The 15,648-nt window shown below is 39.0% G+C and overlaps 1 protein-coding gene across 3 annotated transcripts in view; it reads right to left on the minus strand.

The window, feature by feature from the left end:
- Nucleotides 1-5,059: 5,059 nt before the first annotated feature.
- Nucleotides 5,060-15,648, minus strand: part of BEND4 (BEN domain containing 4) — a 37,475-nt gene continuing 26,886 nt past the window's right edge. The window contains exons 4-5 of one of the 3 annotated variants that reach the window (XM_077136760.1): nucleotides 9,990-10,230; nucleotides 5,060-6,635 (exon numbers count right to left, since the gene is read on the minus strand). In XM_077136760.1, the coding sequence (XP_076992875.1) occupies nucleotides 6,418-6,635; nucleotides 9,990-10,230 (459 nt within the window). In that variant the 3' untranslated portion in view covers nucleotides 5,060-6,417. Of the gene's footprint in view, nucleotides 6,636-8,025; nucleotides 10,231-15,648 lie in introns of all 3 variants that reach the window. The other 2 variants (XM_077136761.1, XR_013165854.1) reach the window with 2 other exon arrangements.

The raw sequence follows: 15,648 nt of genomic DNA on the forward strand, positions 1-15,648 counted from the left end.
AGACAAGCAGAAATACCTTAACTTCAGGGGGAAAAGTTCTCTATCTAAAAAAGACCAGAAAAGTATCTTTAATGAATTGCAGAAATATGCAAAAACCAAGCTAAAACACTTGACAGAGACTTGACATTTATTGTGCAATTTTATCCCCAACAGAACATGTGGCATTCTAGAGGTATATGAGGTAATAAAATCAATACTCCAATTAGAACACCTGAAATAATTGGCTCTAGTAACAAATGTCTCTCATAATTAAAAAATATTGAATGTTTTAAAAACTCTTATAACATTTTAATTTCCTAAAGAAATGTGCCTAACACTTAAAAAACAACTTTACTCTTCTATATAAATTGTTCACAAAAAATCTTGCTATTCTATTTTACACTATGCATTTGTACTTATATTAGCATATCCCTAGTGGGCATTAACTCTACACAGTACAATCAAGTAGAAATTATCCATAAAGAAGCAACAGGACTCCAACAATAAAAATATTAGGATCAATGGATTTGTCACAGTTTCTCCACAAGTATTCATCATAGAAAAGAGAATAAAGGCAAGTTGGCCCCAGTGTTAGGCTGCTACATGAAGTTCCAGAGAGGAGAAGCATAAAGGCAATTCTTAAATTGGGCAGGGCCAGGCTGGAGCAGTGACCTTAAAAAGTTTCATGACCCACCTCATGGTCTGGCATGTCCTGTTCCCAAGAAGCCCAAGCTAGACCCCTCATGGCCGTGGCATGCTCTTGAACTTAAGCACAGCCAAAGGGATGTTAAAGACAAAACAACAGAAAAAAACCAACAGAAAGGATTACCATATTTTGCTACAAAATCTTCACGACCAGGTCTCACAGTGACATCATAAATGAAAACCCTCACTTCCAAATCAGTCTCATCAATTCTAAGAATAGAAAGACGGCAAATGTGAAAAGTGAATGAAACATTGTCTAATTCCTGCCCAGTGCCATTCCTAATCTCTAGGAATTCCCAAAGACTATCACTGCACTGAGTTCAAATTTTTGTTTTTATGTCCCTGCATTTTTGTACTAGGAACGTATGAAGTAATGACTTTACCCACTTAAAAAAATAATTCTAGTCTTTATCATAAGATCTTATATAGGTCAAGTCTTATGCAAGTCTGGGCAGTTCCCAGAGAATTATGGTTTATAATTTGTTTGTAATAAACCAAATAATGTTCCCTCAGTAGCATAAATAAAGCAACAAATCCATTCCAAAGTATCGATGGGCTTTGAGAAATTCACTAGGACAAACGGAAAAAACTGAACTAGTCATTCTGTCTAGTAAGCCCAAAGCAAACCTCTTACTAGCTAAGTACCTTAGGCAGTTGCCTTACCTGTAAAATGGGAATATTAACAGCAACAACCTCATAGGATCGTGTGAGGATTAAAACAAGAGATGCATTAAAGTGCTGAGTAAAATACCTGACATGCAAAAACCCAATCAATATCAACTATAGTTACTACTGTTGTTAATGGGTTTAAATGGGCCTAAATAATTTTCCAATGTGGCTAAGAAGCATCTGGCCACTTGAACTGGTACGATTATTTTGAGAATGAACAAGTTTTCAAATGAGTCTTAGTAGATATATTTTCATTGCGGTTTGGGGAATTGTGAGTCAATGAGAACATAGCCCTTATAAGTAGCCAGCCATGGATGGTCATGGGAAAATCAATTTGGTCACTACTACCTCAAAGATATGGTTAGTCTGTGCTTTTAGCAGTCAAACTGACCAAGGTGGTCACTGGATGAGCAATGTCCAATTCAGTCAATGTTTCTTGCAACTGAATATTTCGGAGGGTATGGATGGCCTCTAAAGTATAAAAACATCAGGTACAGTTGAATTTTACGTATCTGAATGTAAGCATTGATGGGTTGTTATTTTTGCATTCTGTGTTGTCTCCTGATGTCAATTCTTCACTCTCCTCTGAAGAACAACACAAATAAAAGAACCAATGCCACTGGCTAACAATGCAAGTAACTTCACAGAGGGCTATCAGCTGGTTGACATTTTTCTACATTATTCCAAGTGGAGTGGTTATTTTTACCCAGGACTTACGATGAATTGAAGAAGCCATCACTATGTTTACAAAAATACATCATAATGATACATACTGCTGTTTAGACACATTTACATTAAGAGTTCTGACTCAAACATCCTATTTGACATGTTTTGCCAAGCAGTTTTGGCAAGTGTTGCCACATTAAACATAAACCAGCAAGACCTGCACCATATGTGCAAAATCATTTTCTATTACATTTGTATACAAGAACTGTCAAGAATGAACACAGATTTCTAATGTGAAATGACATAGCAATGAGTGAGAAAAAGTTATACATTTAAATCTCTTCTAAATATTAGATCATTCAAGAATGAGATTTTTAACAATAATAGAAATCTAGAAGAAACCAAGGAGGTAGTTAATGGGTATAAGTTTAGGTTCTAGAGCATACATTGAATGAGCTCGAATCTATATGAGGGCAAAGTATGTTTTTCTGAAAATAGTGCATGTTTCATCTTACATGATGCTCCATCATGTAAGTATTTTCTGATATCAATGAAAGGAAAGGTACGAGTCATTAAAGGTGGCAAGGACATGTAGAAATAATGAACTTGTAGATTCCTAAGTTTGGGTTATTGTCTAGATTTGGGGGAAATATCAACCTCAGTAATTGTTAATTGATGCCAGATGGACTAGTTGGATCAAATAATATATTGTCATAATTTATTTTTTATAATCCTGATGAAGGAAACTCTTATGTCATTGCATTTATGACTGATAAAGTGATAAGGAAAGATCCAGAATATAAAATCACCCGCTTGCTCCACCGCTTTGAAATATCTGTACCTACAAATGTATTTCTCTACCAAAGAAGATGGCAGTAATTTTCTGCAGATGCCTAATGGATATTATCCCCTTCATTCCTAGTGAAGCCATATGGAACAAAAATGGTGACAGTAAATGTCAATATTGTAGTGGAGATGAGGAATGTTGAGAGAGCAATGTCCAGGTTCAGGGACCTGATGAAATATTTTCAAATCAAAGGGGGAAGATACAACCTTCAATGTTTACACTGTTTTTCTCCAAAGCATTTAACATGCAGGTCAACCCATGAGATTTTGAACAACGAGTCTTCAAAAGAGACTGTGAAAACTTTGATTTTTAATTACTGCCTAAAGAATATTGCTCCCCTCTTCAAGTTCCTGGCCTAAGTCCTCCTGTTATGGAGTTCACTGAAGAATATCCTGAGATGGGCTGGAAGTGTGCTTGAGGCTTCAGTTCACTGTGACGAACAGGGGCATGGATTTTGTGACATTGTTTTATATTTGGGAAAACAGGACATCATCTCTGTTGGTGGTATGCAGTCGTCTGATAACCGGGATTATGGAACACACCTAGTCGCTGACAAAAATGGCAAGTTTAACTATAGGTATCATGTCAGTCCTGTGACTTCCTTCTCTCACCAATGGAGTTAAGCAGAGCTATATCCTGAGCTCATTTTTAAAATTTAGTCTATGTTATACTAACACGAAACTGACTCAAGGAGGATTCTGAAAGCTGACATGAGACTAAATTTTTTGTCATGACAGCAATTTGTCCAACTGCCAGACAAAGATGTAGAAAATCAAGTCAAGAAAATAAGTAACATCTTCAGGGCTGACAGAGCAATGATAGCATCCAGTTTTCTTAGTTGTGAGATTTTAAACCTTGCTACATAGAAGCCATACTGGTCTTAACAAAAAAATAAATGAACAATTTTTGTAAGCCATAGAACCCAGGTAACATATAAACCTTAAAGGTAAGGCTCAAAGGGCAGGCAGAACAAGACATGTACTAAGGAGAGGTGACAGCAGAATATTTAAATAGATGCTGTAATATAGCCTAAGTGGCTATTAGCACCTGGGTCAGGTAGTGAACTAAGTTAGAAGAATATGGTAATTACACGAATAGGAAAAGTTTACTCGGATAAACACATCTCACTGGAGTGCAGGGGATTTTAGGTTCTAAGCTCAGGAGAGGTATTAAAATTGCTTGCGTAATTCTGGGTAGGTTAGTTCATCTTTCTGGGCCTTAGATTCCTCATGTGCAAATGTTGGGATGCCAACATTTAGTTCCAACATTTTGGGATTTGTGGAGTCTTGGAAAACAGATGATAGAGGAAAAACTCATCTGGAATGGGATAGGGGGTGGGATACAGAAGGACCAAGGCCTTTGGAACAAAGGTGATGTGCAACCATACGGCTTGGGAGGGAGAGCTGTGATAATTACAACCAAAGCAGTGGTGCAAAGACTTCATCCTTAAGCATGACTTAAGGCAAACTGGTGTGTTGGAAGTGCTCTTATTACCCTCAGTAAAGACTGGTATAACTCAGAGCAAGTTGGTGATTGGAATGTGACGGTAAAAGAAGAATACACAAGTTTGCAGGAAAACAATAAGGGTTGGAAGTTTGTTTTTTAAAGCAGTGTTTATATATTGCTGCTATAGGAAAAAAAGGATAATGCATTCAGCAGTATGAATAACTAAAGTTCAATGCAAACAAAGAAAAAGTCAGATGGAAAGACAGATAAGCTTATGGTCGTGCTTTTCTTTTGGCCAAGATTTTTTGTTGCCATAGAATCTTTTAAGACATGTCTTCCCAGACTTCTGAAAACTCCTCAAGATAAAAAGTATCTTTCTTCTTTGGAGGGCTGAAGATATTAATCTTATGGTTCCCATATACAACACTGCATGCGCCTGTATCATTTCCTTTACTTGCAAACTGTAGCTAACTTTCCCAAAGAGAATTTAAATACTAGTTTTCCCTAAACCATACAATAGATCTGACAAACAACTATCTCCATAAACACTAAGCTTTTCAATGAATGAAAGCTAGTAGTCCTAGTAGAAGCTACAGGACTTTGCTACATATAATAGGTGCTAATTGTTAAATAGAAAGGATAATTTATTATTTTGCTTTGGAAAAAATGGCAAAAAAAAAATTATATACGGATACTCATAAACTTTAAATGACTTTCCAACCAATTTTTAAAACTTTTACTCATGTTTGCGTGAATAGGTTTCAATAAATGCTGCACATTAGCTTTACAGAGAATTAGTAAAACTGACTAGTTTGATAAAGGAAGCCTTTCTGACATCCAAATCTAAAGCTCTCAGGAATAACTCTTCTAGCATCTCTCTGTCTTTTGTTTATAAGGATTTCACATTGGAGCTCAACAAATGAAACACAGGGGGAGAAGGAGTGGAGTGGCACAGCTTTAACTTATCCAGAGCTTAATCAGGGAAATTTTGGGGAGAACAGGCATACAAAATTGGGGGGTGGGGACATTTTCTTTAACGACAATGGCACAAATGAAGTTTTATGCAAATTATAAAGATCAATTCAGGACAGAAAGCTCCTTAACTTTCAGAGAAAATACAAACAAGTCATTGCATAATGCTCAAAGTGCCTTGAAGTTGTATGTATACAATGCCAGAACATCTGGTCAATTCAGTGAAAACCACGGGTCACGCCAGTTGTTTGACTCTCAGCAGACCAAATAACTAATTGATTGAAATTCTCATTATTCAACCATCACTTTGGCATTGAGTCAACAGAGCCTGATTTTAGGCTATGGAAACTGGATCTATGAAACTATGAAATCAAGCATCTGAAAATGGTTTTGGATTGTTGGATGTTTCTTCACTGACTAATGAAGACTATCACTGTTTGTAAACGCTAGAGACCACTATGCATTCTTGATCAACACAGTGGAATTTTTGCAAAAATAATAGAAAAACAGCTAACTTTCAATTAATCACTATAGAGGTGGCTTCTGTTCTCTCATTTCTTTTTTCATAACAGGCTTTGTCAATATGGGGATAACATACAGTGTCACTTATCCTATGTCTTGGCTGAGAACTCTTTTGAAATCAAATGTCTCTGGAAAACATAAAGACAATATAATTGAATTAAAACAGGAGAATGCTTGTTCCTTATTCCTTAAAATAACTGCATGTTTCTACCATCTCCTGTGATCAAGAACATTAACCCATTCTTCGTTGTGCACCAGTTCTGCTCAGGAAGCTGATATCACCTGAAGATTTTGGACAGGTGACTAGCAACTAAGTTATTCTTTCACCATGGCTGTCTAGCTAGTAATCATTTAAAATCAGTCATAGCTTTTCTTTTTTTTTTTTATAATATAATACTCCAGAAGTCTGTTGTAGGCTCCCTAGACTTCCCAAACAACCCTAAAATGGATTTTGATTTGGGAATTGTGGCAGGAGGTCAAGAGAGTTATGGTTTAGGATGTCTAAAGTATGACAATATGATATGCTTTGGACGCTAAAGTGATGTTAATGGGACATTCACAATTGGATCTCTTTGAGAGGACCGGCTCCTATAGTGGAGAGATTTTGTCCACTAATCCCCAGATCCATCTTGGGAATTTTTATTGAAGACTTCATCCTGTGAAGCCTGATGATCGATCCCTTCATAAAATGAGCCGCCGTTGTGCAGGAAAGTACCCACTGCCCGCCCCTGCCGGGCGTGACCCACAGCATCGCTGAACACCTTGTTTATTTGCTCTTCTGAGGGCATCCACCAATCGGGGTTGGAGGTACAGTGCATCCTAATGAATTCTGTGGGAATATACACAACAATGAAAAAGAGAGAGAGAGAAACAGCTGGTTTTTGCAGAAGATAATAAGATAGGCTGCTTAAACTTAAACAGAAGCTCTATAAGCTTTATGGGAAATCCAATGTAATGCCATGATGATGTCATTCAGACCTAATTTATTCCATATTAAGTTTGCCTTTCATGTGCAAAAGCAAAAATCACATAAGCTAGAGAGTGATCCCTCTGAGAATCATTGCTGTGGAAATAAAAGGTAAATTTTGGCTTGTAAGACATGGCATGCACCAAACTTGACACAAGTTATGGGGTCCACTTCAAATCCCATGTTGCTACCTGTTTATGTTTTTAGAATGCTAACTATCTCCAGAAGCATACAAATATCATTAGTATGGAATTCTTTAACCAGTTTCTAACTTGAGGATTGGGTACAATAAGATAGCAAAGTCTCAGTGAGTGAGAAGGTGCCTAATTTTTAGTTTCAAAAAATGTTTCTATATTCTTAAAATGTTACACTATTGGCTATACTTGTTTCTCTAATTGTGATATCTAACATGTACTGACAAATATTTTCTAAATAAGATTTCCTCTAAATAGGTCTTTAGATTGCACCAACAGTTAGCTTTCCTGGAAGAGTGAATTATATATATATACAAAAAGCCATTGAAGAGTGAATATATAAAAAATAGCCATCTAAGCCTCCAGTGAAGGAAACATGGCCTACCTGAACTTGACCTCAAATGAACCCTTACTCTGTTTTCTCAAAGAGGGTGTGGAATTATAGATAACTCTTAAGTAGCTGTTGAACACTTGCAAACTGAGTGGGGCAGTTTGGGAAAAGTTCAAAGTCACACTGTGATTAAAGTTACACAGTGATTAAAGTCATTCAGCTGACTAAAAATTTGAGATAGCTATTATTTACATCCTTTTTCTTTTCTGGCACTACTCCCCCCACAATACAATAGGTTTGATTGTAGGATATTATTTGTCTGAATTTTCTTTTTTGGAATACCAGGCTCTATTTGCCTTTGAAGAAGCTGATTCTTTCAAGTCATTAATCTAGATAAAACCCTCATGAACTCAAATGTGTGCATGCAGTAGAGTCTCATTTAACAGAGGAGCATGGGGTTATTAATTTTTTGGCAGCCTTTTAAATTTTGTGGGAGCCTATTCATTTTCTGCTAGTTCCAATCCTGGTTGCCTTCCTTGGGGAAAGAACCATGTTTATTCATCGCCTCATTCTGCAAAATTACCAAGAATCAGGGTAGCTTATCCTGGGGGTGCAGGGTATCCTGGAGGATAATTCCAGAACCTAGGCCCTGGTCACAATAATGGAGAGCAGAGAGAAAGGAAGCTCACATATTTAGCCCACTCCCAACTATTTTCCTTATATTTACATGTTGTTCACAATTGGCGTCAAATAGTCTCTTTCTCCAGCCAGACCATAAGCTCCAGAAGAATCCAGAAGGATTACCATTATCCATTCCAATTTTATCTTACTCAAGTCCCTACTGGATGCAGTAGGGATTCAATAGCTGTTTCATAAATAACTTTCTTATCTCTATCCAGATTCCCCACACTCATGAACACAAGAAAACAAGAGACTAAAAGATCAACTAGAGGAAACAGAGGCTAATGGATGAGGACAAGAGTGCCTGTCATGCAAAAGTCAGCTGCAACACTGCAGCTCTGTAAGAATGGGCTGCTCTGTGACACCTCCCTGACCCCACCTCAAATTGTGGCAAAGACTAAAAGTAGAGATCATTCTGTTATACAAATATGAAACATCTTCACGGGCTCTGCCAGGAGGATGCAAAATACTTCCTCTTTCCTGCAGGGTCAAACCACCTTCAGGAGTAGTTAGCTGGAATTTGATTCCATTCCCCACAGCACCCTGTTTTCCATCTCTAAGGTGCCCAACAATCTGAGGGCTTCCTTGGCCATCCTAATCTTGCTCACCACAGCAAGGACGCCACCCCAGGAGTTACAGGTTACCCAGCAGGCCCCCATGCCATCTAGATGAGTACCTAAGCTCATCTAGATAAGAATGGAATCATATCTTGTTCATAGGAAGGGTCTAGGATTTTAGCGCTGTCACCCCACAACCCAGACAGCCACTACTTCTGCCTATGTATTCTCCACCCAAGGGTGGAATGGAAGTCTCACTGGGTCTGGTGACATTCTCAGGGCTGCAGCACTAGTGCATGGGATGTATTTTAATTGCTTGGTTTCACTGACATGTTAGGTAAAATGTAAAATGTGTAATATGAATTTCTGGAAAGGCATACAGTTGTGGGACCCTTTTTCTTGTTCCCTTATAAGCCTAAGAGCAACTTCATGAGTAAATATGGTAGGTGCACTCAGTAGAGCCCCCAAGCTCACCACTGTTTCTTGGCAATAGCACTGTCATTGTGACTTCTCATCATGATGTTAAATAATAAAGGAAACCATGACCAGTTTGCTAAGACAGACCGTGGAAATTTCTATCATGCACTCACTGAACAAGCAGGATTTTCAGACTGGCCAGGAGGAAGTGTTCTGGAGCCCCTGTGCTGACTTAATGCTCATATTTTCATTTTGTCTAGTTTTCTCAAGTATGGACCACCTATATCTGAATTACCTGGGGTACATGTGAAAGCAGCAATACATGGGCTGCTGAATCAGAAATCTCTGTAGGTGGGCCCAGGCAATGTCTGCTACCGATAAAACTTGCATGTACCCAAGCACCCTCTGGCTGGCCTACCATAGTGGAGATCAGCTGTAAAGTGATTAGAGCTGTTAATACTAATGATACAGTAGTATCCAAACAGCACTTTTATATAGCAGTATTTTTTTTTAACTAATAAAGGAAAGCTTGACTGGGTTAGGTGTACTGTAGGCACTAAGGAAAATTAATTCTAAATAAATTTAAGGAGTTGAGACCAAGTATTCTTGAGAAAGAAGCTAGAAGGCGGCCACAGGCTAGAAGAGGAAATGGGATATCATTTGACCAAATATTGTTGTTGTTTTTCAAACTCCACATCTTCCCTTTCTCTGTGCGTTCCCCAACTCTCTGGTTTTGCTAGAGGTGGCCTTCTCCAGCTCCGGCAGCAAAGAAAATCTGAATTTCAAGCGTGAATCATGAGGCGCTAGGCAATGCTTATGTACCATTAAGTGAGAACACCAAGGCTAAAACAAACGAGGAATTTTTAAAGAACTTCCTCAATACCAAGTAGACGGGCCACATGAAGCCTATAGGGTCTCAGCAGGGGGTGGGGGGGAATCAAAATACAGTAAGGCTGAACACTCGTATGGGGGAGCCACAGCCAATGCGGTGAAATGAGATCACAGATGGCGGACACTGAGCGGAAGGATGCAGTACCTCGGAGGCATGTTACTTTAACTGGATCCAGAGGGCGTCTTTCAGGACCTGTCTCTCCTGACTGCACTGACCTTTTCCTTTTCCCAAGGCCGCATGAGTACTTAAGCTCATCAGTTGTGAAAACAAATCTGATAAGGTATCGAAGGAGTCGTCTCCCATCTTTTTTTGAAGAATTTACAGCCTCGTCCCACTGTTTGCTTGTTATGTAGACAGGATAGTTGTTCAACAGCTGCTTGCTTCCCTGGAAAAGTGAAATATTTTCTCATTACCTACTTAGCCAGCCAGCCGGAAGCCGAGGTGATCTCCATTTCAAAGGGAAATCTGCTTTTTAACCAAGTGGCTCTGCTGACAATGAACCAGGTACTGAAGAGCACAAGTAATTGCTCACACTCAGAACGGGCACTTTTCAAATTACATTTGCATTTTCTATAACAAGAGCCAATGAGGTATAATGAACACCTTTGAAAGAAGAGCTATTTATAACTTGCATTTTAACAGGTAGGTTAAAATGTGTCGAGATCCAATGACAGGGAACACTATTTAAATATAACCTGTAACTTTCCTTTTCAATCTATTAGAATATGCAGAAATGACTTTGAGGGCTCCCATCAAACAAATCTCTTCCTCCTTTGGTTGACAATTAAGTTCTCTACACTGGAGGTCTGTTTTTGTGAGGTATTACATGTGTTTAGTGCACCTAACACCAAACAGCCATTTCATTACAGTGGAAACAGCAATACAAAAGTGAATTAAAAAAGGGGGAATTGTGGAAACTGGACAAAATCATTAATAATAATGCAAAACATGTTTCTACAAATTATAGCTTCTGCAAATACCACTGTGTCAACTCAAAAATTTTCTTATTTTTCACCTTCGTAATTTATGTCTGCTATAAAATTCCCAGGCTAAATAGCTGCAGTGGGACTAATTACAGGAATTTCTGTATCATTTGTAAACCATGTTTAGTCGATTACACCTACACAACCATTACTTTAGTTCTGGATGTCCATAAAATTCTACAGTGCAGGACAAATTTGTTAACCCATGATCTCAGTTTTAATGTACTCCTTCCTCAGTAATTAAGGTGTACAAAATAAAGAAGTGAAAACTCATTCAGTTTTACAACTATGCAAATTTACTACAAGTTATACATTTGGCACTGTTTGGATCTGATAGGGTTTTATTTCAAAGAATGTTCTGTTCAGCTAAGCCCTGAAATGGGTAAACAGTAGAGGAGCCAACAGGAAAAAGATAGCCGGGTTTGGTTATGAAACTTTTACTGAATTGCAACATTGACACTTATTGCTACAGCATTAATACTTTCTTGAATTCGCAATTTAATTTCTTTTTTAAAGGAGACAGTTGAAGACAAGTGGTTTGTGCACTGAATTTAGAGTCAGCCTGGGTTTGACTGGAACCTTGGTTCTATGTCTTAGTCGATGTGTTTCTTGAGCACGTTATTTCTTCTTATTGGACCAAATGTAAAATGGGAAGACATAAATTATCCTGGGTTTAAGATGTGAATATTTAGTTGAATAAACCATAAATCTTGGCTTTATTACAATGGACAACACTGTGTACAATGAATGCTTGATGATGAATGGAAGCTCAGAGGTTGAAAAAGTCCCTCAGCCACAATGCTGATCCATGGCAGGAGGTGAGAGATGACTGAGGCATGAACAGAGTCTGTGGCAGTGGAGATGGGAAGACGGGGATGAAAGGTGTACAATCAAGCAGCCAGACAACCAATTCAAAGAGTAAGGGTATGGGAGACTGAGGGGCCAAGACAACCTCCAGATGAAATGATGATGCCTTTCACAAAGATAGGGAATAAGGGAGGAGAAGGCAGGCAGAGGGGGAAATAATTCCACTACTTTTCTGCACAGGGAGGAAAGGGGTCACAGAGGTTCTACTGGCTGCCCCCTCAGCTCGCAGGGCAGTCAGGTAAGGCCTGTGGTAGCTGGAATCCCCAGGCTGGTCGTCTTAGCAGGCTTGTCTATTTCCATGTGTGCCATGACGAGAAAATGAGAAGACCTGCTGGTTAGATACAGTAGTCTTTATCCTATCTTAATAAGCCAAATCCAAAAGTAAATGCAGAAGAAATATCCTTAAAACCACTAACTGTGTCAAAAATATTTTTGTGGAAGAACCTTAATCAGTAATTGTCAATAATAACTGGATTGAGCGATTGATTACCAGCCTGTAGTGCTTATCCTGAGCACTCCACACCTGCCTCCTTCTCCCAGGCAAAGCTACCAATGGGATCCAGAGTTGGGCTCTGTGTTGAGCGTCAGGCAGGTGACTGAACATCTCCAAACTTTAGCTTCTTTCAGTATAAAAGAGGAGCATAATTCCAGCTTAGGGGATGAAAAATATTTGGAATGAGATAGTAGTTGCACAAGTTTGTGAATATACTAAGAAAACAATTATAAACTTTTTTGGGGGGGGGGTGTGCATGGTCCAGGAATTGAACCCAGGTCTCCCTCATGGAAAGCGAGTATTCTACCACTGAACCACCCATGTACCCTGAATTATACACTTTAGAAGGATGAATTTTATAATATGTGATTTATATTCCAAATTTTTTTAAGTGGGAAAAAAAATCACTCCAGCTTCGGGGTTTGTAGTAAGGAGTCCACCTCCTACCAGAAGAGAAACCCATCAAGGCTGGCTTTTAATTTGTTTCATTTAATGCCACACTCCCAGGGCTGAGTGCAGTGCCTGGCATCCAGAGATGCAGTAAGTATTTGTTGAATGACTGACGTGGTACAGCACCTAATACGGGGTCTGGTACAGAGCAGACACTCAACAACAGTGGCTACAATTAAAAGGGTTCTTAATTTTTTTTTTCCCCCACTGGAGTTCTGGGACACTTTAAGAGCTTCTGAGTAACATAAATCAGCAAAGTTAAAGGTCAGAGTCTAAAGTGCTGCCTTCCCTTAAAGAACTCAAAGCAAAGCAACATAAATAAGGGACCATTAAAGAGAGGATTCTAGGGACAGAATTTAAAGTCATCCTCTTGTTATGGTCCCTGTAAGTAGATAACCAGGCATATTCCTCAGCCTTGGAAAAAGAGACTCTGTGGCTATGTTTAAACCATTTATTTATTTAAAGTTGTACAGTTTTTAAAACCGATTTCCCTCAGATTTGTGAGCTCACCTAGCAAACTAGGGTTACCATAACTATCTATCTTGCAAAGGAGTATAAAGCTTTTCCCAAGGACTCGGGTCGCAAAGAGGCAGAGCTGGGGAACCCTGTTCCAAAGTTCAGGGCTCAGCCTGTGATGCTGTCCCCCTCCTGCGGGGGTTGAGTCTATTTCAAAATGAGAGGTACTTGTGATTAGGGAGGTGACAATGGACGGAACCTTCTCAACCCCTTAAAAAATTCCACATATGGAAGAGCTCAGCAGCTCTCATGAAATATAGATATGCCATGTGGAGGTCATTTTCTTCAAGAAAAAGGAAAACAAAGAAAAAAAGTAAATTACTACCCAAAACACAATTCAGAATGCTCTCTGTGTTGTGGATGAGATTTATAATCTTGTTTTAGCATTCTTAAATGTGATAAATAACAAAAATAAGAAAATGCTTATATACCTGAAATGGCAGTAAAAATAGTATAGGTAGTACTGATAATGATGGGTAATAAATGTTTAAATAGTGCTATCCACGGGAAATGTGGACATTTCCCTGTTTTATGGAATTCTGATTATATAGTTAGCCACCAATACTTACTAAACTCTGCCCTATTGGTGGGTCATTTTGGAAAAACCAATATGAACAACACTCAATGTCCATAAAAACTCATAGCCAAATGGAAGAGATAAGTGTATATTAGTGATAAAGTAATATAGCTGGTTCTGAATGAAACTTAGGAACAATGTGTTACATGAACACAAAGCAGGGATGTGACACTAGGGAGAGCTTCTTGGAGGAAGTGGGCTTTACAGTGTGCCTTTTATAGGATGTAAATGTCAAATGAGGAACTATGACTTTGTTCTAGGGAACAATCAAAGAATTTTAAGCATGTGATAATTAGCTTGAATCAATCTGCACTTTACAAAAATAACTTTCCAGTGTGGAGATTGAAAAAGAAAGAATTGATTGCATCAGACCAAGTGCAAAGTGATGAGATTGAACTAGCATGAAGAGAGAATTCAACATGGGCTGTAGAGTGACTGGATATTGGGGATGAGGAAGAGGAAAGGGTCAGTGATGTCTCAAAAGTTTCTACCTGGGGTTCCTGGGGTATGGTGCTGTCTTTATTGAAAACAAAAGGAATTAAGATGGGTACTGAGTAGGTGTGATGAGATTGAGAGGTGTGTGGGCATCCCACTCTCGGTCAGGCAGCTGGACACACTGGTCTAGTGTAGAGCCATGGGGACTATAGCTCTAGAATTAGATTTGAAACTAGTTAGTCTAGAATTGATGTTATAAGAGGGAACACAACTGCTCTGGGGAAAAAGTGTAGGGAACAAGAGAAGAAGGTTAAAGCTAAAACTTGGGAAAACAGAGATACAAACACGAGAGTAAAATAAAAGAGGACAGGGAACAAGGGGAGAGAACTGACAGAGGCCACAGGAAGACAGCATGGTGGGCACCTGAGGATGATAAAGACTGGACAAATGGAATGTCAATGGTGGCCTTTTGCAGAGCACTCTAGTGGAGCCAGGTTACAGGAGGTGGAAGAGCAAATGGAAATGAGGGAGTGGATATACCAATATGGATCAGTGTTGTAAGTGTTTAATCATTGAAAAATGAGGCAATTTTTCAGCAAGCAAGCATTGAGTGCATTCTGTGTTACTGGCACTGGAGATGCTATAAAAGATAGGATAAAACTTGGGCCCTGCCTTCAAGAAGGGAGTTGTGTTATAATGCGGAATGGGAAATGCTCAGACAGAGGATGCTACAGGAGCACTCCATGACAGAAAGAGAAAAAGAAAGGACAATAATTGAGGAAGGCTCATTTTTAGGGTGGGGAGACTTGAGTCTGTTTGCTACTTATGGGAATGGACTAATAGCAAAGGAAAAATAGATGTAAGAGACAAATAACTGATGGCACAATGTCCTAGAAGAGAGAGGCAGAGCTAGATGGAGCATTCAGCAATGACAAAGGGGAGAGACACTGCTTCCAGCTGGAACGGAGGGGTGGGGGCTGTATGAATGATGAAATAAGGGTGGTGGTAGATGGGAACTGGGGGCACAGGATAAATTTGACTTATTTCTTTCTTGCTACATTCAAAGGAAGGAGGGTGGTGGACTAGGGGCAGGCTGGTGACTGGAGGAGCAGAACAAACCTTTGAAGTAGTTCCTCTAGGGCACAGAAAAAGGGAAAACTGGAAATCAAGTTTCAGGCCACACACAAAGATGAAAGAGTTTCAAACTGCACTAGACTAACTTCCCATTTTTCATCTTCTGGTCTCTTTTACATGCAGAGACTGGAAGGTGGTGTGCTCAGCACTCCATGTCAACAGAGCGATATAGGGCCAGGGAGGGAACAACAAGGACACAGTCAGATCTACTAAAACAGTCAGCATGTGAATGGAATTTGATGATTTTAGCCTAAAAAAAAGGAATATCAATGGATATGTAACCACAAGATAAAAGAGAGGGTAAATATCCTACCATTATTAGCAAGAGCAACTTACCATATCAACTGA

Source organism: Tamandua tetradactyla, chromosome 19 (genome assembly GCF_023851605.1).
Source record: "Tamandua tetradactyla isolate mTamTet1 chromosome 19, mTamTet1.pri, whole genome shotgun sequence".
Taxonomy (NCBI): Eukaryota; Metazoa; Chordata; class Mammalia; order Pilosa; family Myrmecophagidae; genus Tamandua; species Tamandua tetradactyla.